The sequence below is a fragment of the Idiotropiscis lumnitzeri genome, chromosome 17, assembly GCF_059441095.1.
Source record: "Idiotropiscis lumnitzeri isolate Australia: NSW breed Sydney's pygmy pipehorse chromosome 17, RoL_Ilum_1.0, whole genome shotgun sequence".
Taxonomy (NCBI): domain Eukaryota; kingdom Metazoa; phylum Chordata; class Actinopteri; order Syngnathiformes; family Syngnathidae; genus Idiotropiscis; species Idiotropiscis lumnitzeri.
The window spans coordinates 13,613,079-13,640,691 of NC_142407.1; the positions used below are offsets into that span (position 1 = coordinate 13,613,079).

The 27,613-nt window shown below is 46.0% G+C and overlaps 2 protein-coding genes across 3 annotated transcripts; one reads left to right on the forward strand and one right to left on the reverse strand.

Moving 5' to 3' along the window:
* Positions 1-430: 430 nt before the first annotated feature.
* Positions 431-5,644, reverse strand: smg8 (SMG8 nonsense mediated mRNA decay factor). Of its 2 annotated transcripts, XM_088279882.1 has the most exons (7): positions 3,933-5,644; positions 3,162-3,665; positions 2,643-3,039; positions 2,389-2,534; positions 1,994-2,176; positions 1,304-1,894; positions 431-966 (listed from the first exon to the last, which is right to left on the reverse strand). In XM_088279882.1, the coding sequence occupies exons 1-7, from the start codon at positions 4,551-4,553 to the stop codon at positions 748-750; spliced, it is 2,661 nt and encodes an 886-aa protein (XP_088136008.1). In that variant the 5' UTR covers positions 4,554-5,644; the 3' UTR covers positions 431-747. The 2 variants fall into 2 exon arrangements, with proteins under 2 accessions (XP_088136008.1, XP_088136007.1); XM_088279881.1 differs by having other exon boundaries at positions 1,304-2,176; positions 3,933-5,642.
* On the forward strand, positions 5,062-26,486 carry LOC148320393 (protein phosphatase 1E-like). Its single transcript, XM_088279883.1, has 7 exons — positions 5,062-5,544; positions 20,660-20,781; positions 22,136-22,335; positions 22,930-23,118; positions 23,208-23,351; positions 23,455-23,548; positions 23,622-26,486. Exons 1-7 carry the CDS (start codon positions 5,360-5,362, stop codon positions 24,443-24,445), a joined length of 1,758 nt encoding a protein of 585 aa, XP_088136009.1. The 5' UTR covers positions 5,062-5,359; the 3' UTR covers positions 24,446-26,486.
* Positions 26,487-27,613: the final 1,127 nt, after the last annotated feature.

A 27,613-nucleotide genomic window follows, 5' to 3' on the forward strand; every position in this document is an offset into this window, starting at 1 on the left:
ATAGCCAGTTTCTATTTGAGGCCTCCTTGTATTCATGAAATGAAATCAAATTTAAATTATCCACCTGCAGCAAACCAAAAATGATGTCGTCTTCTGTGTTCCGTCATTTTTTTCACGACTACCTATATAATATATGCTGTATATTTGCTAAATAATAATAATAGTAATATTGAGTTGACCCAGTTAATTTTCCTTTTATCCTGAACCGTAGCGTACAACATGGGCACATCAGGCCTGGAGATGTTGCCTTGATTTTCACCCAAAATTGCAAGCTGTCATCTTTGAGGCGCCGTAAGCAATATTTGTTTTTGATAGAGTTCAGAAAATGTTAGATTTAAGCTAAAAATTAAATAAAAATCTTGTTACACTTTTTAGGCAAAAAAAATATACAGTACTTGTTCGTTTTATCACATAATTCCAAATTTGAAAATTATGGTGCTCTTGTTTTAATTTAAAATGTACAAATCCAGTGTTACAGAGTGCCACTGTCAGCTCATTTCAATTACATCATTGAAGCACATGTGCTAATTGCCTATTGGTCATAAATGTATATACAGATACAACACATATATAAATGTCCAATAAATGAACACCAAACATGGTAAAAGAGATTCAGTTCATGTTCATTCAAAACAGATTTATTTACATCAAGAAATGCTTTGATGAGCCTTTGTTTGCTGTTAGGCGAATTCTTAACAATTGTCGCCGTCTAGTGGCCGTTTGCGAGATTGCACATTGGCGGAAGATTCATTGAGCTTGTGTGTTGGCGGCGGCAGCGGCGACTCGGAGGATTCCACGCAGCACCTTGTAGTTGCCGAGGGGCTGGTTCTCCTTGGGGGGGTAGCAGGCCCCTAGTTCGGTAGCGTATGAGTACGGGAAGCGTAGTACCCAAAGGCCGTCGGGCGGCAGCGCCAAATCTGTCTGCTCCGGGTGGAACACGGGGCACGGCGGCGGGCCGGGCTGTACCTGCAAAATATGTTTGCGCCATAATAAATGTGTTCATTTTATTATGTAAAAAAGTGAATGCCTGCATCTCCATTTTCAGTTTAAAGAAATAATTAAATTTGTCCTAAAATTGGAAGAAATATATTTGTAGATAATTGCATGTTATTTTTTATATAAATGTTTTTTCATTCAATAATTTAGCTTTTTTAAAATGTAACAATTATTTTAAGAAAACATTTGCCTTTTTTAAATGAAAAGATGTTACGTAAAAATGTAAAACTAGATTGTCTTAAGTATGTTTCCTTTCTACATGGAAAGCAATTGGAGAAGCATGCTTTTTATTGTCTGTGGCGTTTACCTGAGGGTTGAGGGTGACTTCGAGTGGTGCGTCGGGCACCACAATAAAAAGCCGCACCAGCTGAGCAAAATGAGGCTTTACCCCTCGTCCCTGCGAGGGCGACGGCACATAGAGTGGCATGTCGCCATTGAGCACCCTGCCGGCGGGCTCTTTGGCACCGCCCGGTCCGAGCACCTTGACAATCTTGTCGGGCCCCGAGCCAATGAAGCGGCGCCCTCGGCCGTCCTCGTACTCGAAGCCCACGTAGGCCCGCGCCGTGTCGTCCCGCCGCCGGCTCCTCCCCGGCCCACCTGTGCCCCCTCGCTTTCCTACCAGCGTCTTGTTGGGAGCCGGCCACGAGGACGCGCCCCCGTCCAGGGGCTCGGCCGGGTCGTCCTCGGAACGGGAGCGGATCACCAAGTCCCACGGGAGCAGGAAGGAGGCGCCGGGGAGGAAGCCGGGCTGTTCTAGCCCCGTGTGGCAGTTGTACGACTTGGCCGGGCCCAGTTTGACCAGAGACCAGCTGGAGAATTTGGGCAGCAGGCCTTTAGGGCAGCCCGAGTGCATCATTCCCGGGAGGTACTCCACAGTGGAGGGCTGGCGGTCGGCCAGGCTGGGACGCTTTTGCTGCACTTGGCCATCGGTGGCGGCCGAGTCGCCGTCACCGTAAGGACCCAAGCTGTCGGTGGACTGGCCCAGGCTGAGTGCCAGGCTCAGGCTGGTGTCGCCGGGCGTGTGGCTGTGGGCGGCACCGGGCTCCTTGAGCCGGTCCGCTTCGGCCTCGCATGGAGGGCGCTGCGCCTGGTTGCTGGCAGGGGCCGGGTCAGGAGTACTTGGTTGGAAGATCGGGAAGTTGATCCGCTCCAGCTTCCCGCAACATTTCTCCTCCAGCGACTGCATGATGACAACAATGAAGGCAACGTGGGTGAATGCTGCTCAATTTTGGGCAAAAGATCCTTGAAATTTGTTGCTGTCCAACAAAAAGCGTATTTTGTGTTTTCTTTAATTTTTGGCTAAAAAAAAAAAAATCATATCAACATTTGAACATAGATGCTTTTTGTGGGACAGTGACCATGTGCGCCATCTCAAAGTTGGTGCTTCCGAACCTGATAAAAATCGTAGTTCGCTGTCTGGACGTCAAAGGGGTCCTCGCGGGGACCCTGCTTCCTTCCGCAGTTGCAGGAGCCAGTGGAGCGTCCCCTGCTGTTGTGGTTGAGAATGGGTGGGTTGTGATCCACGTCTGTTTTCTCGCCTAGCAAAAAAAAATGGTCACAGTTGAAATTCTCCAATTGGATTCATCTCATGTAGCCTGTAGAAGTTCATGCAGATCCACTCTAGTCTTGTAGGGTCTTGGACTTACCCGGTTGTGGCAGAAGGTGAAACTTGTGAACGCAGTGCTGGTCGGAGAGGCTGCGCTCCTCGCACAACTGGTGCCCGTTGCTCCAGAACTTGTAGCAGTCCTCGTGGACCTGCAAGGCGTAGCGCTGGAAGGCCACGCCGCGTGCGTGCTGGCTATAGACGCGCAGCGCCTGCGCCAACTGGTTCTTGTGCACGGCCGTGGTGTAGTTGTGCGGCAAGTTGGCCTGGTACGCGCTGTGGGCGAGGGGCAGTGCCTTCTGGCACCGGTTCTCTGAGAACTTGGCGTCTGCATCTAGAAAGCTGTCCAGCACTTTCAGCTGGACCTGGACCTTGGCCGCGAGCTCGGCCACGTCATCGTCGCCGCCGCCCGCCAGCGCCTGGTGGAGCTTCAGCGCCACCTGTGCCGGTGTTGGAAAGTAAAAAGGGTCACATTAATGCTGGAAAAAGCTTAGAATTTTTCTATTTTTGATCACAAAAGTCTGACATTTGAAAAATGGTGTGTAGACTTTTTGTATCTGACCTGTGCCCACTTGGAGTAAGATGGCAGCTCAAAGTGGCATGGCTGCGGGTTCCGTCCCACGCTATCGTCAAAGCCCTTTTTAGTCAGAACCAGCTCCACATGCTGCCACAGAAACTCCTTCAAGCTACAATCAGATGGCCCCCCGCCCACCACTGCCGCTACGCCCAACTGCTCTGCCGTGCTCTGCCGGGCCGAGCGTCGCATCTGTTGATAGCGCCGTGGACCGGACACCAGCGCGCCCGAGTCCTGCTCGCACAGGACGCAGTTGGAGCGCAGCTGGCCCAGCAGGGCACCCACGGGGTCCTCGTCGGAAGCGGGTAGCACATAGACGAAGGCCTGGTTGGCGGGGACGGTGAACAGGCAGTTGCTGCTCTGGTTGGTCAGCACGCGACTTTTGCGGAAGATGCGGTAGATTTGGTCCTCCAGAGCGTGTTGAAGGCGCCGCCGGGGTGAGTGCTTCTTGGGTTTGTCTGGGTGGACGCCCGACTCTGAGCCGTTGGGGACCTGCAGAGGAATCCATTATGAAACAATGTTTATTTTATGGCAAGAAAAAAAAAACACACAAAAAGTCATGATTGTAACGTGTGGTGTGTCCTGAAGCTGCGGGGCACAAGCATTGCAAGTTAATAGTGGTCAAGCAGTACTTTCTTTGTACTGGGATATACTTTTTAAAATATTTCCACCAATGAGACTATTATACGTGGTTTGGATTGAATTGGTCAGTGGATATGTCCGTAGATTTGGCGTGTGTAATGTATTGAAACGGTGGACCTTGAGAGTTCCGCTCATCTGGAAGACGAAGAGGAGCCGAGGCGGGCATGGCCGACAGTTGACCTTCCACTCCTTGGACACCTGGCAGTCCTTGACGGCGGCCCGGATGAACGGCAGCGCCTTCTGCCTCAGGGCGTCCAGTGCTCGGAAGAGCCGGTCGTAGGTGACGTCGAACGTGTGGTTGGGGTGGACAAGTAGCAGAACGTGACACACCGAAAACATATAGAGCAGGCGGAGGCAATGCTGCCGCTCCAGCCCCTTCCAGAAATCGTGCGCGTCGGCGTGGCCGCCGCCCGCGCTCGGGGAGTGGCAGGCCCGCAGCAGCTGGCGGCCGTCGCACACGGAGGTGAGCAGCAGGTACAAGACGCGGTTGTCCGGGTTGTACAGCGCCTGAATGCTACCTCCGGTGCCCCCATCGTCCGCTCCGCCAAACGCGGAGAAGACGTGTTTGTCCGCCAGGGTGTTGATGAGAGACTCCTTCAGGGCGCCCAACTGCATGTTGCTTTTGCCGAAGATGCCCACCACGCACAGGCCGTCGTCCCGGTGCTCTGCGTCCTCCGAGACGGCCGCACGCAGGAGCGCCTCTAAACTCACAGGAGCGGCCATGCTATTTTCTTTCATCTTTTGGACCGACAAAAAAAAAGCAGGGGGAATCAAAATAGTGACACACCAACACTACTTCCGGGTTCCATAAATAAAATATCCGACTGAACACAAAGTAGACAAAATCTACAGTTCCTACACGTTTATTTCGCGGCTCAGTTTATGTTTTTACAATAAAGCCCGACGTTAAAGTCGTAAAACTTTTTTGGGGAAATATCAATGTCATTCAGGACAACCATGTTGGGGTGTCTTAAAAAACTAAAAAAATCAAATAATATGGCACATTACGGACATATATAACACGAATGTTATTTAGGTCGTTTTTTTTTTCAAATGTCAATTGAAAGTTAAAAAATAAATCAACATACATTTGCGTTCACTATTGCTCAGGTTATTTTTTTCACCCGTAATATAATCCTTGTTGTATGTTCTGCGTGTTCGTGGACGTGTTTTTTTTTTTAAACAACCCCAAGAATGACAGCGTGCGCGTTCTTGTTATGCGCGCCGACGTCACCAGTGACGGCGTCCTTCCGATCCGACGAAATCCCAGCAAGCGGCGCGCGCTCACACTCGGCGGTGAATGGGGGCAGTCCAACACTTCGTCAAATTAGTCAGATAGCACCTCCCTTGTCTCTTCACCCCTCACGCCGGTAGTTTAACGCGCCACCGGGCACCAGCTAGCTCGGAAGCTCGCCCCCACCCCTAAGAACAAAAGTCCAGCGTCGAGTTCTGGCCAGCGGGTCGCCGCCAGTCTTCCCAGCCGAGTTTAGCGAAGCGACGGGCGGAGCTGCGAGTGCGAGCGTGAGCGTGTCCAGGAATGAGCAATGATGGCCGGCTGTGCAGCAGAGGAGAAAACCTTCCGACGGTTCCTGGAGCTCTTTCTCCGGGAGATGAACCCTCCTCTGCAGGACAGCGACCCGCTGCCCTCGCGTCCCTTGACCGACTTGGTGTGCGAGGACGAGGTGGAGGGGGAATGCCTCGATTTGTGTCTCCAGCACCTCTACAAATAGTTAAGTGGACACTTATCTGTTTTACTTACGTGCATGTTGCTCGTTTTTATGGTGAAGCCGTAAGAAAGGGGGGCGGCTGGGTCTGGTTCACACGCCCGCTAAACCCACAACCACGATGGGTGTGTCCCCCTTCAAAAAGTTGCGTAATGTTTTTTTTTTTATGTTTGTTTCATTTGCTTGATTTATTTACAAACGTGCTGCAGAGCCATTGAGGGGGGGAAAATCCAAAGGTGAACCCCCGATTTTGCGTAACATGGCGACGTCATCATTGCATAGGCGGGGTGGGGGGAGGAAGACCATCTTCTCAGGGACTAAAAATAACCTCACCGTTTCTGTTATTTACCTCCTTTTGACAAATTCCAGACAAAAAAAATGCAACACTGGATGCATTCAAGAAAATGCTGCACTTCTTACATAATGTAGTGAGCAGTTCGAACAGGATGAACTGATTTTGTGTCTGTGTGGAGGGAGGGAGAAAGTGAGAGAGACTTGGCAGAAATGGCAAAAGAAAAAAAGTGAGAAAATGAGATGCTGGCCTGGTTTTGAATCCAAAATAGGTGCAGAAAGAAGTGTGCTGGCAAGGGAAGCACTCATCTAGGGCACCCGCGCTGCACACAAGTCTGGAAAGAAGTGTACCTTTTGTTTTTAAACAACGTGTGGGCGTGGGGAGGTGCTCTGAGGTACTCCAATGGTGTAGCAGAGCTTGTGTGACAGGGGTTAATAATGAAACTTGAGGGGTGAGAAGTGGGGGTGTAGTTGTTTCGCAACATGCAAATCCACCATCCATTGATTTTCTATGATAGTTAATTTCATTAGAGTCACGTCTACATGGAGTCTATCCCAGCTGAGTTTTTTTTTTTGCGAGAGAAGCGGGATCCCCTGGACCGGTTGCTATTAAATTGAGAGACACATACGTATAGACAGACGAGTATCCACACTCACATTCATTCAAATGGTCAATTTAAACTCCCTAAACATAAGTGAAGGTAATTTAAACCTCACCCACTTATTGTGGAGAAACGGCCAAGAATCCTGTGAGAATAGTTGACAGTTTGGTGAGTCGCGGGAAGTAACATTGCAGTCAGCCAGTTGGACGTGTGAAATTATTACATGATTTGGATTTTGACAGTCTTGGGTGTTTTTGAGAGTGTCAGAGCAAATTGGATGCATCCCGCTCCGGCTGTTTGAGTTCAGTCTGAATTCTCCACTTTTAACATATGAATGATATCCTCAAGTTTCATTATTAACTGCTGACTGTATACAAAAGGTACATTTTAGTGTGCTAATTTAGTTGACCCCATAACACTTAAATCCATCATGATTCATTGGCTGTGAAATGTTCTAAAGCAAGATGATTATTATTTCCTTACATAATGGTGATATGCTAATTTTAACACCAATACTAATAAAAAAGAAAAACAGCAACTGAGCTGACATTCAAGGCCAGAACCTCTTGACTGTGAGGCAGACATGCTAACCACTATCATACTGCGTTCAAGACAAGTTTTCGTTCATCAGCCATCTTGTAATCTGCTGAAACATCCTTTTTCTCGTCGTTAGCGTTAAACTTCGATTTTGTGTGGAAGAGGCACTAAAGGCAGGCTGGCCGTTTCCTTCCTGACTTGCGTCGCCGCGTTGTTATTGTGTCGAAACCCAAAGCGCAACTCCACCCTCTTCGCTTCCTCCACCAGGGTGACGACAGCCCGAAGAGGGGGTGGAGTTGGCGGGCTGGGGGGGGGGGGGTCTTCCTGTTCCTGCTCATGTGGTCATGCGTCACAAATAGTGTTGTTGTTGTTGTTTTAACTGGTGTTGCAAATTTGATTGAGTTCCCTTGCATTGTTCTTAAACTTTTTCTGAATGGCAAAATTCACCTTTTTTTCCTACGGACATCTATGGGTTTCTGTGACTCATCCAGTCTGCCTGTAAAAAGTAGAAGCTCGTGACATCAGAATTTTGGCCTGTTTTACTGCTTCTTCTCTTACCGACCCCCACTTGCACTTTCAAGTCAATCCGAGCTGGAGGAGCGAAGTGGCAGTAAAACAGGCCACAATATTGATGTCCGGAGTCTTTTGTGTTATCAGCAGGTTGCAACAGTGATAGAGAGAGACTGGAGGTGTCACAGAAAAATTCCTCTGTTGGAGATTTTGCCATTCAGCTCCTAGTTAGAAATTGGCAAAGTTGTGCAAAAAGTCTTAAAACAAAGTTTACAGAATGTTAAATTAAGTTGACCTGTAAAGGTTCAAGTGCATTTTAGGTTCCTCCTGAAATGTCTCCCAAAAGCCCAATTTCAATCTTTTTGTGTGTAGTGAATATTCTTTTGCCCAGTCTTGTCCCGGTCTTTGGTTTTGGCAAACAAAGTTGTAAAAATATTTGCCTTTTCACTGAGCTGTCGCCCACACAAAGCCTGTTTAGCGGGGGAAACCCTGATGTCAGCAAGTCTCCTGAAAGCAGTTCTGGCTCAAGTTGCTTCAGCCGTGCTGGATTCGGCCCAATCTGGCTTTTCTAAATGGCTTCCCACCAAATTCCTCCGGTTCGCCGTCTAATCTCAATTTGGGGGAAACATCACTCATTCTTACTTCTTTTTTCTTTCTTCTCTCTGGCTGAACTTCCACATTTTTGACCGTCTGATGTCTCTGAAGCGGGTCACAAGTTGTCCAGGCAGGACTCGATCCAAATCAAGCCTGGAATCTGATTATCAAAGTAAAACACTTTGTTGTGTTTTCACAAATAGTGGATGGGGTTGTTTATTCACTCAACTGCAGATGGAGGAGGCATAAATCACAACTATCCGAAAAACTATGATCCCAAAACGGTTTAATATTCTCCAAAAGACAAGCAAAGTGATTTATTTTTGTGTTGAATCAAAATAAGACATTTTCAAACATGTTTCAGTCCAAACATGCCACTGAATAATTTCTTTGCACGTACATGTTCTGCACGGTCAATTTCAAATGTCCTGTTTTTATACGAAAGGATCAAAATTTCTATTAGAAAGAGTTTTCTATCCTTGTCATCGATTCATAGAAAGTAATCGTTAGATTAATTGATTCTTAAAACAAGCATCAGTTACAGTCCTAATTTTCTGTAATGGGGACCTGAGAAACAAATTTTCTTGTTGAATTTCACACACTCGCACTAAATGGGTGGGCAGGCTTTCCTGAGGCCTCGTTGTTTGCCATCCAAAGCATTGACAAGTGCAAAACGCTAACGTGCAAGCGCCTCGGCCAGCTGACATGTCAGCGTTTAGCAGCAAAACACACATGCCAATATGTCCGCTTTGACTCAAGCTCACATCGCGGACAATAGTTGCCATGGCAACCGCCCAGCAGCCCTCGCGGGGAATAGCAATTATATGTCAGCTGAGCACCTCGCTAATGTGCTTGTATGTAAACTTTAGTGTGAGTCGAACATTCTGTGGTTCAGCTTTTTATTTTGGCTTGTCTTGTTCCTGTTTTCTTTCTTTTTTCTAACTTCTCCATACTCAGCAATGAAATCCATTGAAATTACTTGTTTGTTATTCGCGTGCCAGCCCGGTTTCTATCCTCCACAAATAGTTACTGTCATGTCCTCGTCAGTGTTCAAGGATTTTTGCACAAATGTCTGCATCGTCTTCTTCCCATGAAAATGTACCCCCAATCCTTCATGAATTGAGCCCAAATTTTGCATCCCTTTTTAAGTCTGCTTGCCATCTTATCGGCCATTTCCCTTTGCTGTGCGCTACATTCTGTTTCCCTCCTGACTCTCGGGGCTTCTTCATCCTCATGCGTGATAACGTTTTTGGCACGGCCATCTGCAGCTGCCCAAGCAGAGTTGACGGTGTGCAAGCGGGACCACACGCGTTCGGCCTACGTAGACGGCTAGCGCTGCGCGTCGGAGGCAGCAGGTCTGCTGATTCATCCGACGTGTCATTAGTTTGTCTCCGGGCTGAACAGCTAATAATAGAGTTCTGCGAGAGGAGAGTTCAACGGTTCAATGGATGCGGAGGCCGGCTGATGGATGCGTTGGGGGGGGGGGGGGGGTGTCCATGTATGTGTTGAAACAAGGCCAGTTAGCCTCAACACTCAACCCGTTTCTGGTGGGGGCTATGTTCCAGAAAATTAGTCCGTTGCATTTTTATTGAACTAGCATTTGTTGGTTTGCCAGTTGAAGTTCACTATAAAACTGACACACAAAACAAGAAAAATGCACGTTTATTTGAACACCAAAATCTTCAACCAAACTTAATGAAAGTCTGCAAGCTAAATGCTAACATGACAAGAAATGTCATATACGAGTTACATTATATGTTAAACATTCTCAATTGAACGCAATTTATGAATTTATTTTTTGAAACAACAAAATATTTGCTCAAAAAAAGAAAATCCAAAATCTTCACAACTTTTTTTTAATTGACATGTGCTCGCAATCTGATGTTCACTATGCTAGTTAGCTAGCCTTGCTAGCAAGTCTGTTTATTTCACCACTTTTAGAATAGAATAGAATAGAAATCCCTTTATTGTCATTGTACTCAAGTGTGCAACGAGATTAGAGGGCTCCCCTCTCCAGTGCAATACAACAATAATACAGACAAATATATAAATTAGATAAATAAAGAAGACAGTGCAATGGAATTCAGTACTGAATAGGGCATATAGAAACACATCACAATGCTGTTTTGCGAGGTTAGGGTGGTCTCGTGTGTGTGTGAGAGTTCAGTATGGAGATGGCTCTCGGAAAGAAACTGTTTCTCAGTCTATTGGTCCTTGATTTGATGCATCTGTAGCGCCTGCCAGAGGGCAACAGGTCGAACAGGTGTGAGTTTGGGTGGGTATTGTCATTGACGATGTTGAGAGCCCTTCTGAGGCACCGGGCGGTGTAGATGTCCGACAGTGGGGGGAGAGGGCAGCCAATGATCCTTTGCGCTGTTTTGACTGTCCTCTGGAGCCTCACTCTGTCCGCCTCAGTGCAGCCGCTGTACCAGGTGGAGACACAGTACGTCAGCAGGCTCTCGATGGACGAGTGGTAGAAGGCCAGCAGCAGCTTCCTGTCCAGGTTGAATTTCCTGAGGACTCTCAGGAAGTGCAGACGTTGGCGGACCTTCTTTACCACTGCTGTGGTGTTGTGACTCCAAGAAAGGTCATCGGAGATCTGTACTCCCAGGAACTTGAACGTGTGGACCCTCTCCACACACACGCCTTCGATGCAGAGGGGGGGCGGCAGCGTCTTGTTCCTCCTGAAGTCGACGACAATCTCCTTTGTTTTAGCAGAGTTAAGGTGCAGTCTGTTGTCCTTGCACCAAGTTGTCAGTCTCTTTACCTCCTCTCTGTAGGCTGTCTCGTCACCTTCCGAGATCAGACCGACCACTGTCGTGTCGTCAGCAAACTTGACGATGGTGTTGTTGCCGTGGGCCGGGCTGCAGTCGTAGGTGTAGAGGGCGTACAGGAGAGGGCTCAGCACGCATCCTTGGGGGGAACCGGTGCTCAGCATGAGGGTGGAGGACGTGTAGGGGCCGAGCAACACAGTCTGGGGTCTGTTGGTCAGAAAGTCCTTAATCCAGATGCGTGTGAGGGCAGGGAGGCCGAGAGTGTCCAGTTTGGCGACGAGGATGTCTGGGATGATCGTGTTGAGTGCCGAGCTGTAGTCCACAAAGAGCATATAGCTCTGCTGTCGTTCCAGGTGGCCCAGCACAACATGCAGAGCAGTGTCGATGGCGTCCTCAGTGGATCTGTTAGCCCGGTATGCAAACTGGTAGGGGTCCAGAGTGGGAGGAAGGCAGTCCCTGATGTGCTGGAGAACCAGCCTCTCGAAGCACTTCATAATGACTGGTGTGAGAGCAACAGGACGGTAGTCATTCAGGTGGACGGCTGGTGACTTTTTGGGGACAGGAATAATGGTGGAAGTTTTCAAGCAGGAGGGGATGACTGCCTGAGCCAGGGAGCGGTTGAAGATCCTGCAGAAAACATGTGACAGTTGGTGGGCACATGCTCTGAGGACCTTGCCTGGTATTCCGTCGGGTCCAGTAGCTTTCCTGGGGTTGACCGCCAGGAGCGCGCGCCTCACATCGTGTTCCTCCACGATGAGTGGGGGGGAGTTGGAGCTTGAAGTGCGGGGGTGTGACGGTTGGGGCGAGTCAAAGCGAGCGAAGAAGCAGTTAAGCTCCTCTGCCAGCGATGCACTCGCTAACTTGAGTAATTGCTTGCAGAAGTTAATTTCAAGACGGCATAATATCGATATAATAACGTTACGTTGAATTTGTTAAGTGATAGACGGCGCTCTTGTAAACGTGATATCGCCTTAAAACGATTTCTTCCACTAGCAGCCGCGCTTTGTAAGTGCGTTTTGCTTATCGTTCCTCAACCAAGCTGCGCTACCCAAAATACCCAAGTGCTCATTGTTTCCATATTTTACTGTTATTGAAGTGTAAAATAAATATCGGGAAGGCGCATTGATGACTGTGACTCATTTCCCACACGCAAGGGCATTGCAGTAAGTATACTGTTAAAAAAAAAAAAAAAAAAAATCTTTTTTAAACAATTGCTTCAAGCTGCGAGTCCCATCTGAAGCACTCTCCTCACCCTAAAGCGTCTTATCTTTTTCTTTTTGGCTGCTGATGCCTTGTGAATAAAACACTGGTTTGTATCCAAACACACTGCTGCGTTACAACAGCAAGAAATTGTGCAGGAGACGGTGTGGTTTATCGTGCGTGACTTTTGTGACTGTTACGCAAGACGTAGTAGTAAGTCAGGGAGAAACGCTGAAAACATTGAAGAGGAGGAAGGTACTAGTGCTTGACAATAATAATAATCATCATAAAATTAAAAAAAGAAAACAATGTCAACAATCCATAAGAACTGTATAAAATTAGCTTCGTTGGTGCTACATTATTTCCTTTTGGAAATATTGCTCTGTATTTCTAAGATTCGGTTTTTGTCATACTTTGTAGACTGGATGGCTCACCAAAATCGGGATTCACCCGACCTTTTGTGGCTTTGCTCAATAAATGTTACAGAAACACGGTACAACAAGCCAAAAACTACCCGCTAAAATGGGAAGATGTGCACGCACACGCACAAGTGATTGCATGATAATAGAGAGGGGAGCCTCTCCTTGCGTCTCCCACAGCTGTGCAGACGCGGGGGGGGGGTGATCCGGCTTCCTCCAGTGTTCCCTTGCACGTATCTAAAGATACAGCGAGTGTGAAAAACGCCACGTCGCTAATGAATGGCGACACTTCTGCTGTGGCGTCATGACAACCGTCTTTCCACAGAGCTGACAAATACGTGGCACCGTCCTTAATCTGGATCCACTGCGTTTCATGCGTCAAAATTGAAAAAGCGTCATCTAAAAAAAAAAAGGACGTCTCGTCTGGCCCGAGAGTATTGGATTACTTTGTTGCTGCACTGGAGCCACAAAGATGCTGTTGGTTTGCTCGTCTGTGTTTGCTGTAAGGCAGAGTTATGTGGTGGTTTTAAATGCACAACGTGCGTTTGCTTTTGTTTAATTTGACAGTCAACTTCAACAGGGTGTGCCAATAAAAGGCGCTTGTCATGACACGAGGTGAGTTGCATCACAAATTTATGCTCGCATGTCAGAGCAAAAAAAAAAAAAAAATTGCCTGAGCGATGGCTGATTGGGGTCAGCTTTTCCAGCCCAAGGGTTGCGCTTGCTGATTTTCCTGAGCGCCTCCACCACCAAATGTGAATTTGCGACCTCAGTTTGAAGGACAAGGCGGCTTTTGTGGGGAACCACCAACAGGCTCGTTTAATGAGGATTTCCTCAGGTGGTCGGACGCCAATGCGGCAAGCATTAATGTCCACCTGTTCTATTCACTCCGGAGGACATTTGGAAAATGGCCGAGCTTTTTTTTTTCATCCACATCGACATCAAATGTTGAACAAATGCTTTGCTAGCGCACATAACACACCTTCGTTGTTGTTTTCGCTTATTTCGATATTGTACTGCAGTTAATGGGTGTTCTCCCATTGGTTATTTCCGTACAAATGCGAGCGTCGGGATTGACAGATGGGAAAGCTGACGACACGGCCCAAAAGGTCGCCGATACAGTGGGACATTGTGTCTCGTTGTAAGCACCTTTTTAAGCTGAGCTTTTTATTTGCACTGCACACATCCATTAGCATCCAGCTCGTCAGATGAGATCCTTCGTGGGCCTTAGTGCGCCGCGCCGTCGTTCTGGGGTGAACGTCACCGCGGCAACGATCGAGTGGGATTTGAACAGCTTTTTGACGGCAATCCGGACCCTCCCACGTGTACGCCAATGAAGTGACCTCCTTTCAAGATGAACTAGTTTCTCACTTGTGCACCCTAATGTGGCCTTAAAAAAAAATCTCAGATTTAATTTTTTTTGGTTTTTTTTTTAATTAGAGATGAAGACTTTCATTTAGCCATATGTTGTGCTTAGCCACCATCTTGTGGCACACATCGGGAAAAATGGTTGATTTTCAAAAACTAAACTTGGTAACCCAGTCTTAAAAAAAACAAAAACAAGACTTGTAGTGTACGTCTTAAACGCTTTCCCTCTGCGCATGGACCACATATCCTGAATGTTAGGACTTTGCGAAAGTCCCTTTTTTTTCTTCTTCACGCTGCCATCTGTCTGTCTGCTGGCTTTTCACTGTTTAATCAGAGCGCTAAGAGGCCGGGAGATTTCATCCCCAAGGGACGCATCACCTCCCAGGCTTCTGTGGGCTTTTCTGGAGCAACTTTTTGGAGAGAAAAAAAAAACTGAGCCACCCCTTCCTTTTTCCTGCAGTGTGGATCAGAAGGATGGCTGACAGCCAATCAAAATTAGCCTTCTTTCCTAGACCGTGTCCACAGTTAAAGTGGGTTACCCTGCTTGATACTTCGGGCTATTTTCTGGTCTATTCCAGTTTAACTTGTAACAGTTTGACCCACTTTAACCCCTCTGGACTCTGGGAGAATCATAAGGCAATCATTCCAGTCACCAAAACATTATGAGTGTAAAACAACTGTCCCTAATATATTGCCTGTCCTTGTTCTTCTTCTGTGGTGTCTGTTGGCAGATGGCAAACCATCTTAAAGTTGCTTTCGTCAGGATTTTGAGTTTCTAATCGCTACTGCCACTGAGGGCTGAAAAATGAAATTGCACTCTTTTCTTCACGTGCATGTGTCATGCTTTTCCTTTTTCCCCTTCCTCTGAGTAGATGTAGAATCTATTAGGGCGACGAGTGAAAATGATTTTCCAGAGGCTTGCAAGAATCCCCATTGTGAACAGCTAAAGTGTTAATCTGCTATGTTTTTAAGATGTGCGAGTCATAAACGGTCAAATGAAAAGGAAATTGTCAAGATATTTTGAGGCAAAATCTTGCGGAGTGCAGCTTTAATGGTGCGTTGGCGCCACCACTTGATATTGTCCTTCCACTGCAAGGAAGCCACTGTGAATTGATGGTCGCCATCTACCGGTGGGGGTATCAAGTACACATTTATCTCCAATTTAACTTGGAGAAACGATTTTCTGTCGGTCATATCATGCAAAAGTATTCCTCCAAAACGACCAATCATGGCTCTGTTCGGAAAACAGGTGAGCTGTGGTTGGTCGTAATCTTAGCCCTGAGCAACTGTGATGTCATTTTCAGTCAACAGAAGGTGACAAAATGGCCACCGCCTGAGATGGCCAAAAATGGTGGCTTTTCCTGCTTAACTCCGATTCCACAAATGTATTATTGATGATAATGCCGTGTTTTGGCTGGTTAAGGCACATAGCCAATATTATTGCAGTTTAACTTTTGAGTAACTCTTAAAAGTTGGTAATGATTACATCTTTACTTTTTGAGGTGACCAAAGTTTGAGAACCGAATGCATCAGAACGCAGCGTCATCGGCGCGCTTTTGGATGTCAGACGTCTGGGCGGTTATTTCTGTCCTCCGGGGCACTTCCTTGCCTCTTCTGGCTGCAGTGGCGCTGGTGGCGGCCTATCCCTGGCTATCCTTTTGAAATTAGTGGCAGGAGTAATCCCTTAATCAGAGTGTCTGGTTGGGATTACCACCGAGGGCGACCTGAGTTCCAGCTACTCCGTCGCTGGGAATTGTCAAGCCGTACACGTTTGGTGTACAGTACACTGCTTTCATTCATTCCATGAGCATGAAAACAATGCAAATGAATGAATTTGTGAATAGTAAACTTCCAATGTGCGGAGATGCACATGAACGGACTTGAACGAGCAGAAAACCTTTGCTGCACTTTCAACGTAACACGTCAGCCATGTTGTGAAGGCGTGTGCCTTTCTCCTGCTCGTCTTGGACAGCTGAGTCACTTTCGAGGAATTTACCTTGCTCCTGTCCGGACTTGAGGAAGCAAGGCGGAGGACGAAAACACACGAATGCGGAGACAGAAGCTTGCAAGCGAGCGTTTGTGTCGAAATGCCATTGGCTACCACTTAAACACAAAACTATGAAGTTGATCAAACTTAATGTTCTTGAGTTTCCGTGTTTCGCAATGTCTGTCTATCTATATTTAATTGATTCGACATTGAAGTCCTTTTTAATGTATTTATCCATCAAACAATTACCAGTATTAATGAGACTAAATGTTTGAGCGATAAGTAGAATGGAGACAAGAGTGGTCTTTTCCAACAATGACTCACATGGTGTTTCTAAAGGCGGCGCCTTCATTAATTCCAACTCTGGAGAGTAGGCTCCATTTTTGGCAACACGGTGACCTTCATTAAAAAAAAAAAGTGTGCAGTGTCCTCCTTTTCTCCCAGCTGCCGGGACGTTGCACACTCACCCGCCAGACCCCCCCCCCCATCACGACAGTCGTAATTCAAATGATGCTTCACGCTTGACGGGGCTGGCAGGTGTTGCGAATGCAAAGCACCCCTGGAGTGTCTTAAACATAAACCTGCAATCCTCCAATCTTGCCCTTGAAACGCCTGAACAGTGATTTGGGGCAAAAAAAAAAACAATCTCACTTCCACTAACAACCCAGGTTAAACCTAGCTCATCCCTGACATACAAAGTTTGTCTCTATCGAGACGCATCACTTCAGATCAGGCAAATAGGTGAGTTGTCAAGTGAATCGTTGGGGGTCGTTGCTGTCATATTTCGACTCTCTTACAAAACCCGTTTGGATCACCTGGCAACCTTGGTAACCTTGCGGCTGTATACCAGCAAAGAAAAGACAAAATGATATGTTGTGTGGACAACTAAAAAGGTGGCATTTAAGCGCCAGGCTGGATGGGAGCTATTCTGAGCCCTCTGCTCGACCCGAGTGCCGACGGGATTACGTAACAGGCTTCCGCTGGCGTGGCGCAGGGCTTCGCTAACTTTTGGCCTTTTCCGGGACTCCCTCTTAAGATTATTCCACTGGGGGCGTACAGCTTGAGTTATTCTTGTTTGCGTTTCTATTTTCTATAATTTATTTGCTTTTCTATTTTTACGCTTGACATGACACAAACTTGAAGCTGCGCAGTGTGTTGCACGCGGACAAAAAAAAAGAGTTTTTTTTTGTTTTTTTTACAAAAGCAGATGTATCTTGACAGTGTAAAGTCATAACATTTTTTAAACTGTTGGCATATTTTCCCCAGCAAAAACATTTCCCATCCAGCCGGCCATGATAGCGCACAACTTGCGTGCCTCCTGGCAGCCGCAAGGTGCTCCGAATGGCTGCGCCGTCGAGCGTGCCGGGTTACGTCACTAAAGGTAGCATAAATGATAAATGAGTCACTTTCATGGCGCTGCTTCTTCTCGCGCTTATAAATTGCCATTTTTTTCCCCCTACTCTTGTATGGACGTCACGACTATTAAAGGCGGCAATTTATTTATTTATTTTTTAAATAATTCAAAGCTGTTACTAGGTGTCTCACACATTGGGCTCATACCGACTTTATTTTAGAGTATCGGGTTCTTATGGAGGCTGCTGATACCCGCTAGCGATACGAAAGAAAAATAAATTTGATGTTGTGTAAGTCCTCTCCTGCGGCAGTTTGACACATCAACGAATCGTCACAAGTTTTGGAAGCAAAGTTCTTTGATCATAAATGTTTTGTTGATTTGATTGTACGTATAAAAAGTACGACATTGGTGAGCTCTCAAAGAGGGAATTTGTGTACTGGTATGCAGTTGAAAAAAAGTCCTATCAGACTTCATACATGATTTTTTTATTTATTTATTTTTTTTTTGCCAATGCCAAGCTTTCGTCGCAATGAGCTAGGAGATTGCAGCCATGCTAGTGCTCTAGTCAGTTTTTTTTTGGAGGTCTTCTATCCATGATAATTGTTAAATGGAGATGCAATTTCTGCAATCTTAAAGTCTGGTTAACCGGCCGTCAGTACAATAGCGACCACGCGAGGTCATTTAAAGCTTCTACAAGTCCTTTTACAAATCACGCACGTCATTGATCCCACTCAGTCGTTGGAAAGGGCCACCAAAGTTGAGGTCATGGCAGGCTGCCCGCTCGCCTGCCGGTTCCCGTCAATTCTGTGCTAATCCGGCTGGTGGATTACGTAATCCCACCTCCAGGTTTTTTTTGGTTTTGTTTTGTTTTTGGGCTGCAAAACTGAACTAGGCCAGCTCAAGAAGGTGAGGTTAGTCTATAGATTGCGATGGACAGCATCACGTGAAACTTGGACGTGTTTTGGTGCGGCGGATGTGTCCGTTGAGGCTTCGGCAACACTTCAAGTGTTACATCAGCAGCCCGGCTCTGCAAGCGTCCAGAGGTGCACCTAAAAATAGATGTGCTGAGAGAGCAAAATGTTATTGTTAACATAGCTGACACTCGTTTGCACATGATGTCGTAATACTAACACTTGCTTTTGGCTCGATCCAAAATTTGGAAGAGTCACGTCAGTCCTTAGTTTCTCTACGGCAGACGGTTGTGCTAGGCAAGTAGCAATTTTCCTCGATTGGCCCTTTAGGGAAATAGATTTAAAAATGTTTACCATTCTAATGATATAAAGGAACAAAATAATTTCCTTGCTTGAATATAAAACACATTTATATTTAACATGACGTCCTAGATTGACTAAAGGCAATTATGATGAATTTTTAGACGTTGTACTTTTTTAATTACATTAAAAAATGAAAAACATTTGTGTTGAAAAAAAAAGGTAGCAACGATAGGCGTTTAATTTTCTTGAATGATTTACAAAGAAAAACCTCTTGTACTAAATATATATATATTTTTAAAGAAAAATATGGTATAAGTAAAGCACAATAAAACCCGGGATAAGCATATACATTTTTGGGAATTGAAAATGGGGAAAACTGATTTTATCGGAAATTGTTTAATCTTTTTTTTCTCTTTTTTTGGAATCTTATAAATATGCACATATATAATTATGATAATATTTAAAAAAAAATTAAACGATACAATGTATTTACAGCTCATGCATTGGTTCCGATGACACAGCTGTACCTAATGTTGTGGCCCCGACTTGCAACATCTCACTGTGAGATGCCAAAGCACCACATGGCCTGTGTGCGTGTGTGTACAAATGAATTCATTTACGTCCTCTCACAAGCCTTCTTAAAGGAGTAGCTGTTGCAAAAGATGAACTGGCCCTCTGCGAATTATGTAAACCCGCCTCTTGGGAATAGCGTGTTCTCTCAACCCGGCGTCTGCTGCACACACACAAATAACAAACAGCTCTTTGTTTTGCTTTTCAAAAATTGCCTTTTGATTGATTAGAGAGAAAGAGAGAGAGAGAGAGAGTGTGTGAAGAAAAGGACGCTCTCACCTCCACTTCTTGGCGCCGATACGATGAAGAACAATAACCCCGGCGTGGTGTTATAAAGACGGCCGACATGGTTGACTGTCAATTGGCTCTGTTGCCGTGGCAACAACCTTGATGCTTCATTGCAGGGTAAAATCAAGTAAAAAAAAAAAAAAACATGACCGCCGCATGCATGAGTCATCGGCGATCACATACTCGCAGCCTCCTGCATGCGGCGCAAAGCATCATGGGAGAGCTCTAACTTGAATCAGTCAGGGAAAGACTAGGTTGGTAAAAAGCCGCATATCGTAACATATTGTTAGCGATAACATTTAATGCAACCCTGTGTGCAATTTTACACAAAAAAAAAAGACCTCAGAGGCATTCGAACAAGAATATAACTGTGTTTTAATACATTTTGTAATTGATAAAAACTAGAAATTGTGCTCAACCTTGGTTTAACTTTGGTAGCTGGCTGGGGGTAAATTATTTAGCTAACTCTAACCTCAGTAATTGAATTAGCTAACTTCTCATCATCCCTTGGTAAACGTTGCTCGCATTTTCAGCTGTCACTCATATATCTTGGTACCTTTATCATATGTCTGTGCCGATATGTTTGGGCTATGAAAACATAAAGGTGAGCTGTGCTGTTTCTTTGTCATTTTACCGTACACTATCTTATCTAGGCAGCATGTGCTAACTGTTCTAGCACAATCGGTATCATATCATTGTGTATTGTGATCGCGACGGCGCTCGTGTCCATCTGGCATCTTGGTGATGCTTGTGTGATGCAAACAGCCCCCACTGCTTCACTGCAATATTTAATCAAATGTTTGCCTTTCATGTCAGCTCACATATTTGCTGTTACCCATCCTATTAGCACAGGCTATATTTTCCTCCTTCCATATTTCTTCCTACATAGTGATGCGCGTCTGATTTTCGGTGTGCGCTCGGGGCTCGTGAGATTAATCCGCTTCTTCTAATCCTCCTACGCGCCACATGACTTGACCGTGATGCACGAGCGCCGGCGAGCGCTCATTGGTGGGATGCCTTCGTCTCCTCGAGGACCACCCGGGCCAATCGGAGCTCCTCGCCTCAGCATCCGCCCACTTCATCGAGTAGAGGGGTTCTGTGAATGGAAAGAATGCTGAGAGTGGCCTCTGCCATACTCTTATCTTTACTTTCCTGTATCGTGATTTCCCACAAAGAGGCTTGTACGGTTTTGAGTTCCGTACATAATTCTCATACCGTCCTGTGTTATAACAAGGCAGACTTTCTTTTTTTAATATTTTTATATATTATGAAAAACACTTTTTTTTGTTTTATGTTAGGTGGTTACCTGCATCGTCAAATTCTAACTAACCGCCTCACACATTCTGCACTGTACATATCCAAATAAAATCACAAGATATTACATGTGTGATGTTCCCATTGCCAATCCACAGTAACTGCCCGTGCTCGTTGGCGGCCGCTTTGGCCAGGGCGACGTCGGACAGCATCCTACAGAGCGACCTCACCATCCACCACCTCATCAAGAGCGTGGAAGATGGAGTCGGACCATTACCACGTGAGTCTGTCTGTGTGATTGCAATGTAGCAAGAAGGGCTCTAGGATTGAGCTCTGAGGGACACCAGAGCAGCATTTTGGGTGAGAAATTAGATTTCAAATATTTGCCTTCCAATTTCTTCTAATTTTAAAAGAACCATCAAAATCTATGTCAATTAATTTGTTCCTGGCTCAAAAAAGTGCTCTTAAAAAAATTAAGTGGCATATAAATACGGTAAATAAAATGAAAATAAAGTGAGAGTATTCCAACATCTAATGGCGAGGGGGCAGAATGGTCGTGTGATGCAAGAAGAGTCTTGTAGTCTATGATCAATCTAAATAACTAAAATATGTACAGGAAACCCACCAAAGATTTTTAAAACGCGAGTAATTCATAACCCACAAAAACATGTATAATTGCATTTATTAATCGTTTATCTGTAAATATACCAACATATTACAAATCCAAAACAGTTGGCCGTTTCAAACTCTGACAAAAATCTTTTTAAACATGAATGGATTCCAGGTGATTTGATTTTGCCACTGAGCAGAGCACAAATTGTAGCAGATATTCTCCATAACTTCTACTACCGACCCAGGCTAAACTGAGCTCTGCTTCGACACTCCTTTCCTGTGAGCCAGGGCTCTGGCGCCATCTTGTGGCATTTTGGGCAATTCCAGAAAGGCTCGGAATGAACTGTGATGAAGTGAGGGGAGGCACTTCATTTAGTCAGGCTATATATAGCCTTGTCTTACATAAGAGCAGTGCTTTGCTGCAGTGCTGTGCCATGTTGTCAATCTTTTCTTGAGGATTTTATCCGAGGGCCAAAGAAGTCAAAAGTTGACCTCTTTGGCGCCCTTTCCATCTTCCCTCTTTGACTGTTTCACCTGCAGCGAGCATTAGTAGGTCGCTTTTGAGTCCTAATGGCCTCTCTCTTTCTATTTCTCTTTCTCTCTCTGTGTCTTTCTGTCTGTCTCTCGCTCGCTCACTTGACTCACTCACTCAAACTTCTTTAATCTGCCTCTCAGAAAAAGTAAAACAGCTCCCGCTGGGGTTTTGACATTCACAAATGTGTCACTTACTTGCTGTGGAAACGGGGACTTTACTAAATTGGCTAGCAAGGTGTGACGCACACTTTTTTTTTAAAAGTGTGCTTTCTGATGTTTGGTATCATTTCTAAGGGGACATTTTAAAAACATTAACATGAAAAAAAAATTAGTACTTGACTGATGACTGTAGCCCTCAGCCAAAATAATAACTAATTGCTTAAACGTGTGATAACAGATCAGAAAAGGCTTTTTCTTCAGCGCACATTTCAAGCTGTGAAACGTTTTTGTGATTTCTTCATTCCTTTCTTGGTTCCAATGCATTCCAGAGATCGAGGCGGTCAAGTTGGCGCGGCTCATCTTCAACCGACTATTTGAAACGTGTGGCGCTTGGACCAAGGAGCTGCCTTACCGCCGCCGCCCGCAGCCCTACTATGAGACGTCCATCCACGCCATCAAGAACATGCGACGCAAGATGGAGGACAGGCACATCATCATTCCCGACTTCAACACGCTCTTCAACATTCAGGTACGCACTGAGAGCTGTTCTTTCTTCTTTTTTTTAATTTTTTTTTTGTTAAGTGCCGCCATTTGGCCGCTTGCCTTAAAAGCTTTTTTTTCTTTCAAGGTTTAATGTCTTGGAATTGGGAAGGTTTATCAAACGGAATGACTCATGCGTTCAGAGCTTCAGTTACGTAACGGATGTGGAAAGTGGTAATGCCAGTAGGGGGCACCTATGAGTCCCCTCAGGGCAGGACCTGCCGTTGATTTATATTATAGCTTCGTATTTAAGATTCAAATTTGGTCGCCATCAGACAACATGTTGTGGAGGTTTGTCTTTAATGGAGTGGAATGGAATGGATGTATTTTTCTGACATGGGATAGTGAGACTTTTTTTTTTCAACCAAGTTTCATGTTCGGAAATAAACCCAACTTGACTCTAAAATGGCTACTTCTATCCAAAATGTCTGACTTCCTGTGTCCTGTCGGGTGTTGGTTCTTGAGACTTTTTGGGAGGCCGTAGTAAACGAACTAACTGCAGTGTTCAATTTCATGTTGCTTCGGGGGATGAAGTTTCCAAAATGTCATCAGTTTCCATCCCAGCCTCTTTTTGTATCTTTAGGATCAAGACGAGCAGGCGTTCTTCGCCGTTTTTGACGGACATGGTGGCGTTGATGCCGCCATTTACGCTGCCAACCATCTCCACGTCAACCTGGCTCGCCAGGACTCTCTAAGCCAAGACCCTGGCGAGGCGCTCCGCCGCGCCTTCAAAATCACAGACGAGCACTTTGTCAAGAAAGCCTCGCGGGAGGTAACTGTCTGCGCCCCCCCGCCCCCCTATCGCTCTTTGAAAAGCAGCCCGTGAGCTTGAACCTTGAACCTGCATGCTCTCCCCGGCAGAACTTGCGCTGCGGGACGACGGGCGTGGTGACGTTCCTCCGCGGTGGGACGCTGCACGTGGCCTGGCTGGGGGACTCCCAGGTCATTCTGGTTCGCCGGGGAGAAGTGGTGGAATTGATGAAGCCGCACAAACCCGACAGAGAGGTAACGGAAATCATTTAGTTGTTTCGGGGGCCTCGCTTTCTAATAACAATGGACGGATGGTATTAAACAAAATGTTCGACTTTGTTCTCGCAAATGTCTGCAGGATGAGAAGCAAAGGATCGAAGCGCTGGGCGGCTGCGTGATCTGGTTCGGGACGTGGAGGGTTAACGGCAGTCTGTCGGTTTCCAGAGCCATAGGTAATCCGTTTGTTCAGCGCCAGGGGTCAAATCAAATTTCAAAGCGTCATGAGCTTTGGGTTTCCTTTGCCAGGCGACTCGGAACACAAGCCCTACATCTGCGGGGACGCGGACCACGCCGCCTTCCCGCTGGATGGCTCGGAGGACTACCTGCTCCTGGCCTGCGACGGCTTCTGGGACACGGTGAGTCCGGACGAGGCGGTGCGCGTGGTGAGCGACCACCTCCAGGAGAACGCCGGCGACACCGCCATGGTGGCGCACAAGCTCGTGGCCTCGGCACGTGACGCCGGCTCCAGCGACAACATCACCGTCATCGCCGTCTTCCTGCGGGACCCGCGCACCCCCCCGGCACCCGCCAGCAACGAGGAGGATGAGGACGAGGGCGCCGCCGAGGCTGAGGCGGAAGAGGAGCCCATGGCTGAGGCGGAGGAGGAACCCGAAGAGGAGGAGGAAGAAGAGGAGGAGGCGGCGGCCAGGGCGGAGAGAGGTGGTGAGGGGGGCAGTGCGGCGGACAACGGGGGGAAAAGCCGCGGCGGTTGGCCCCTGCAGCAATGCTCGGCCCCCGCCGACCTCGGCTACGAAGACCGGACGGACTCCTTCACGGACAGAACCAGCCTCAGCCTCGTGGGACCCACGATGGGAGGCCGCATCCCCTCACTCCGCCGCTCGCACTTCCGAGAGAACCGCCCACTGGGGCGCCGGTCCCGCCTCACTTTCACTGACCCGCTGGGGCCCCGGACCGCCTCGCTTTTCGGCCGGGTCCCCAGGCTGAGCCGCCGGCTCGGCGACGTCAGGTGGCGCCGTCGAATCGGCGAGCCGCTGGGTTCGCTGCCCCTCTACGCCATCTGGAGGCCTGGCACCGCCGTGCCCCGACTTCCTCGCGATGCCGCCATCTGATGTGAGCCACTGACCAAACACCGAACCACCTGCCTCCCATTTATCCTTTTTTTTTTTTTTCAATTTCTTTCTGGATAGCTTAGATAGTTGTGGCTCCTGCGTTCGTAAACGTGAAGATTGACTGGTCGTATCTGTCTGAAACAAAGAAGCAAAAAAAAAAAAAAAAAATAGTAAATGTCAACCAGCCCACCAAACACAAGCTTCGCTCCAAAGTATACCACATCATCATGACACTAGAAAGTGTTTTCACACTGATGGCTTGGCTCTTGATGGGGCTGTTTTTCACCGTCGGCATGTTCATGATCAATGAATCAATATTTGAACTGCGAAGGGAGAGTCTCTCTCTGAATGTTACGAGCTCCTCTTTTCATCCCATTGTCAGTGAGTGAAATAACGCCGTTCCAGAGAGTCATATATCCATCGAGTTCTGCTGCTGTTCTGCTACTTTAGTCCGCAAACTAGTCAAGACAAAGCCAACGGAGCCTCTGCTGGGGAGGATCGAGTGGTGCGCTCCATTTTTGCCTTCATAGCTTCATGGGGCCATCGGTCGATTTTGCGGCATTGGCATGATTCGCCATTTAGTTTTCTAGCTGTTGCTGCAAAATTTGGAATGAATTGTTCCTGCTACCACAAGACCAGTCATGCAATCAAAAGCATCTACCAGCATTTCTTGTTCATTTTGTCACCTTTCAGGTTTTTTTTTTTACACTGATACCACTGACCTTCTGTCGTTCCGCCATTGACCCGACCCGTTATCCGCCCGCGGCCTGGCTACAGATAAGAGCACTTAAACGCCGGATTACTGAAGATTAGTCGTTACTTACCTGATTAGATGTCGTATCATGCTTTCCCGAATGTAGATTTAGCCCCTACGTTAATGGGATGGTTTTTGGGAGATGACAAAGAGTAATTTGACTTTGTGATCCCTTGACGTCCGCCGACGTGATTATTATCAGCGTGGACGTTTGAAAGCTATCGAACACGTGCCTTCTGTCAAAGCCTTCTTCCCCGAAATGTTAAAATCCGGATCATTATCGAATCTTATTTGTGCTACTTTTCCGAAGAAAAGTTGCCTTTAACCAGCATTATGACTGGAAAACAAATAGTCAGCTCATAAAGTACTTAGATATTTAACTATTTGAATATCAGCAAAGTGGTCCAAGTTCATTTTTTAAAATTTCAAATAATACCATAAAAAGTTGTCAGCTAGCAAGACATATTGCTGTTTAGTAGTCAGTTTTTTTCCCCTATGTTAGCATGAAAACTTTTCTTATTAAAGTGGGGTGAGAAGATAGCTTGAGACAATCGCAATTCAAATATCCAAAAAAGTGGTCTGATATTTTTTAGTTTCTGACGATACCATAAAAAGTTGTCTTGAACAAGCCAGCAAGCCAACTCGCGATATTTTAAACGTCAACAAAATGGTCTCAAGTGTATTCTTTGGGTTTCCGATGATACCAGAAAAAGTTGTCTTAAGTGTGCTGTGACTGGCAACTGACATGCCTTTTCGTCACCTTGCCAGGTAGTCATAAAGCAATGAAAATGTCAACGTGAAGCAGTCAAAGCTATTTTTTTTTTTTTTTTTGCTGTCCTGTTTTCCAGTCTTCTTGCTGAGCTAAACTGTTTGCTTATATACACGCGTCATAATCTATCCTTCAGATCATCTTTTAACATTGTTGACACTTTTTTTGTTGTTGTTGTTGTTGGTGCTAACTATTCTAAGCTAGCTATCGCAACATTTTTTTTTTTTTGGTCTGTAAATAAAACAACGGTATTAATATTTCTTGCGATGCGCATAACGCGCTAACGTCAATTGACGCGCGATCCATGGCTCCACTTTAATCCCCTATTCGATTAATATTTAAACCTCTTCATATTACGTGGCAACCTTATGCTAAATAACCGTGAATTGTTCTAATGTAATCAAACTGCATTACATTCTTAATTCCCGTTACAACTTTATTAACGAATGATGATGGATTTTGTGCTAATTCTGTATAAAGAGAACTCACGCAGATTGGGCGGTTGACGAAGTCGACCTCTCTGAAGGTGACATCAGAAGCCCCTTTCAGTATTTTTCCACCTCACTGTTCTGTATAAATTGCACCAACACGGAAACCGCAGTCAAAGTATTTTATTATTGAATGATCTGATTACTGTGTGAAAGCAGCCATCGGCTGGTTTGCTGTGTTCTATATAAGAGGCGAATGGGACAAATTGTGGGCTGTGTGAGGCTGAAAGACAGCGTGAGTGTCACCTGTCTATCAAAGACTGTCACTGTTTAGTGCCGCTACTTACTTCACATGACCACTAACGATCGCTCAGTCATTGTCATTAGCTTTATTTTACCCGCCTTAAACCACATTTCATGTTACTCTATAGCCCACTCACAAAGATGTGGCGAGATTGGGGCTTTTCCACTTCTGCGACTTTTCCATTCAACGCTGAAACCTTTTATTTTTGAGAGCACACAGCATCTTGCAATAATGACTCATTTTGAATTCTAATAATCATCCGTGAATCATCATTAAAGAACGTTTTTTTTAATGTATGAAATTAATAATACTACTTAAAAAGGTCATTATGGCAAGATCTGTCTTACTGTGTTGTTAAAAAAACAAAACACGATTCATGTTTACCCCTTGCATGTTGATGAAAATGACTGCCGTTGAACTCAACGCACTTAAAATGCCAGTCAAAGGGTTTTGCTCCCGTTTTCCATGCAGTACAACCAACAAAAAGGCTTTCACTTGTCAAATATAGCTTTGCAAAAATGATTAAGATGGTCAATTGGTGAGCACATTTGTGCTTGTTTATTCCTGACCCAAGCCCTGTAAAAAATGCTGCTAAAAATATTTCAGAAAATGAATGGTGAGAGTCTTTCGAAACTCATTTGGGAAAATAAAAACGGGCTGTTTTAATGAGTTGCTCTGTTAAAGTAAATTTCAGAAATTTTACATTCCGACTTTTTTCACCACAGCGCCATCTGCTGCCGGCTGTGGGGCACTGCCCATAAATGCTCACTAATATAAACTCGTCGAGAAAGCAGCCTTGAGTTGCTCTTAGTCTGTTTATAGAACTTTGTTCTTGGACAATGGGAGCAAATCACCCCCCCTCCTATATATTGAAAATGGAGTTAGCCCGCTCCAGTTGTTTAGTGGCTAATGA

Excerpts from the sequence above, each read along its gene's own strand:
- smg8 (XM_088279881.1), bottom strand. The coding sequence starts at position 4,553 with ATGAAAGAAAATAGCATGGCCGCTCCTGTGAGTTTAGAGGCGCTCCTG. Across the intron at positions 3,666-3,932 it reads AGATGAGCGGAACTCTCAAG|GTCCCCAACGGCTCAGAGTC; the intron begins GTCCACCGTTTC and ends ATTCCTCTGCAG. Across the intron at positions 2,177-2,388 it reads CGAACTACGATTTTTATCAG|TCGCTGGAGGAGAAATGTTG; the intron begins GTTCGGAAGCAC and ends GTCATCATGCAG.
- LOC148320393 (XM_088279883.1), top strand. The coding sequence starts at position 5,360 with ATGATGGCCGGCTGTGCAGCAGAGGAGAAAACCTTCCGACGGTTCCTG. Across the intron at positions 20,782-22,135 it reads TGGAGTCGGACCATTACCAC|AGATCGAGGCGGTCAAGTTG; the intron begins GTGAGTCTGTCT and ends AATGCATTCCAG. Across the intron at positions 23,549-23,621 it reads GTCGGTTTCCAGAGCCATAG|GCGACTCGGAACACAAGCCC; the intron begins GTAATCCGTTTG and ends TTCCTTTGCCAG.